Below are 2,113 nucleotides of genomic sequence, written 5' to 3' on the forward strand. Positions count from 1 at the left end.
AATATGCTTGGAGACTAAATTTTATATTTTTTAGAAATTTTTTACTATTTTTTTAGATACATACAAAATCATTGTTTTTAGAAAAATATACATTTTTTAAAAATATAAACAATATGCTCTATATATATATATCATGTATTTTGACTTTGATATTGTATTATTTGTTGTATCTATTTTTATTTCACGTCCTTTTAACTTAGACATACATTTGGTAAAAATCTATTTAAAATTTGAAGAGAACATTGAATAAGCCTTCTACCATAAAAGAACCATTTTTTACTTCAAATAAGATTACACAAAAAGCATACAGCATTACTATTAATTTCATTCTGTCATAATCTAATTTAATATTTTTAGTTTCCTCTTTTCTCAAAACTCTACAAGACCAAAATGAAACAGAGAGGAAATGCTACAACAAAAACTAAAAATATATCCTTTGAAGGGCTATTTCTTCAAACACAGGTTCAAAAAGCATCAAAGCCGTCAAAGAAGGTGATCCGACGGTTATTACCGCAACACGCGATTGCAAAGGCGTGAAACATCAGATAACTGGACAGGCTTCAGCAAGAAATCCTCAGCTCCCTCCTCCAAGCACCTGAATCAAATTTCATTACTACAAATTATTTCAACTTATTACAAAACAAAAACCAACAAAAAAATTCATACAAATGGCAAATATAAATTCATACTCACCTATTGATCCTTGTAGGAACATTCTCAGAGGACATGATCACAACAGGAATTTGACGCAACTCAGATGACTCCTACATAAATTAATTATGATAAATTTTAGAAAACATATTGCACAAAGACAAGATCAGAATGTGAAATAACCAGTGTATAGGTAGATTATATATATACATGAACCACATATTTTGTTAACATTTATCACCTTCACTTTCTTGAGGAGTTCATATCCTGTCATCTCAGGCATTGAATAATCTGTTATTATCATATTCACATTTGGCTCCTACAAGCGTGAGACAAAAAAAAAAAAAATTTTATGAGAACTTAGTGTGTGTATATATAAAAACATAACTGTTAAATTAAAAAATTAAAAAAAGTGTGAGCTTGAAATGCATACCGAGTCCAGTAATTCCAAAGCTCTCTTTCCACTGTCAACAGCTGTTACTGTACATCCAAAATTTAAAAGAAAAAATAGGTCAAGAATCCAAGAAAATTATATATCAAATATACATACATCTTCATGAATCAAGTTTCCTCTTTTTGTTTTTCTCAAAGATCAAAATACACAGTACACCTGGGCTTACCATAAAAGAACAAACAACAAACAAATTATAATGAAAGAAGGTATAAAAGCAGTAAAATATATATATATACCACGATATTTTGATTTACGGAGGAGGCCTGTAATGACTTTACGATCGACCAAGCTATCATCAACAGCTAAAACATGTAGCAGCTCCTGTGAACTTCCCTCACCAGTACCAGTGCTATATGAAGCCATGAATTATTTATTCTCTCTCCTCTTTCTCTTGTGATTTATTTTTTTTCTCTTCCTGTTAGGTGAGACAGTTTAATTGTACTGTGTATGATGAGTATGAGCTAGCGTTGTGTGAGTGAGATTATATAAGAAGAGATGAGATGGTGATGGTAAGAAAGGCAGCGAGTCTACCAAGAGATTTGCTACAGCGGCAGTGTATCCACTTTACGATTCTGTATATATTCTCTCTCTCTAGATCTTCTCTTCTTTAATACGAACTCCAAAGTAGATGTGTTGTATTATACAGCCAACTCATTATTAAATATCTCTCTGTGACTGAATCTTTGTAATTTCTCTCTCTGTTACAAAAGGGTTTTTGGTTTTTGGAGAGAAGATTGATAGGCAACAGGATCTGGCGCCATAAATGAGATTCATGTGCTGATCGGTATTTGTTTTTTCTGGTTTTTGTTGCTTTTGCTTTAATGAACCGTGTCTATTTATTGATATAATTATACTGTTTCAAGTTAGTGAGAGAAAGAGGGTCTCTGACACAGGTGACGGAGCGAAAGCTATCACTGCGGATCTTCTCTCTGCTTGCACAAATAAATGTACCTTTTATTTTCAAAAAAAAATTAAAAGTCACTTGAATTTTAATAATTTATACCCAAT

The 2,113-nt window shown here is 31.5% G+C and overlaps 1 protein-coding gene across 2 annotated transcripts; it reads right to left on the bottom strand.

Annotated features, from left to right (window-relative positions):
* Positions 1-435: 435 nt before the first annotated feature.
* LOC144562218 (two-component response regulator ORR5-like) lies at positions 436-1,468 on the bottom strand. 2 transcript variants are annotated; one of them, XM_078311400.1, is made up of 5 exons: positions 1,342-1,468; positions 1,085-1,131; positions 893-970; positions 694-764; positions 436-595 (listed from the first exon to the last, which is right to left on the bottom strand). In XM_078311400.1, exons 1-5 carry the CDS (start codon positions 1,466-1,468, stop codon positions 508-510), a joined length of 411 nt encoding a protein of 136 aa, XP_078167526.1. In that variant the 3' UTR covers positions 436-507. The 2 variants fall into 2 exon arrangements, 1 of the variants encoding a protein (XP_078167526.1); XR_013514006.1 differs by lacking the exons at positions 694-764; positions 1,342-1,468 and having other exon boundaries at positions 484-595; positions 1,085-1,121.
* Positions 1,469-2,113: the final 645 nt, after the last annotated feature.

This window comes from Carex rostrata, chromosome 11, assembly GCF_964058835.1.
Source record: "Carex rostrata chromosome 11, lpCarRost1.2, whole genome shotgun sequence".
NCBI classification, from domain to species: Eukaryota; Viridiplantae; Streptophyta; class Magnoliopsida; order Poales; family Cyperaceae; genus Carex; species Carex rostrata.

Excerpts from the sequence above, each read along its gene's own strand:
- LOC144562218 (XM_078311400.1), bottom strand. The coding sequence starts at position 1,468 with ATGGCTTCATATAGCACTGGTACTGGTGAGGGAAGTTCACAGGAGCTG. Across the intron at positions 971-1,084 it reads CTTTGGAATTACTGGACTCG|GAGCCAAATGTGAATATGAT; the intron begins GTATGCATTTCA and ends TCACGCTTGTAG. Across the intron at positions 765-892 it reads AACTCCTCAAGAAAGTGAAG|GAGTCATCTGAGTTGCGTCA; the intron begins GTGATAAATGTT and ends TAATTTATGTAG.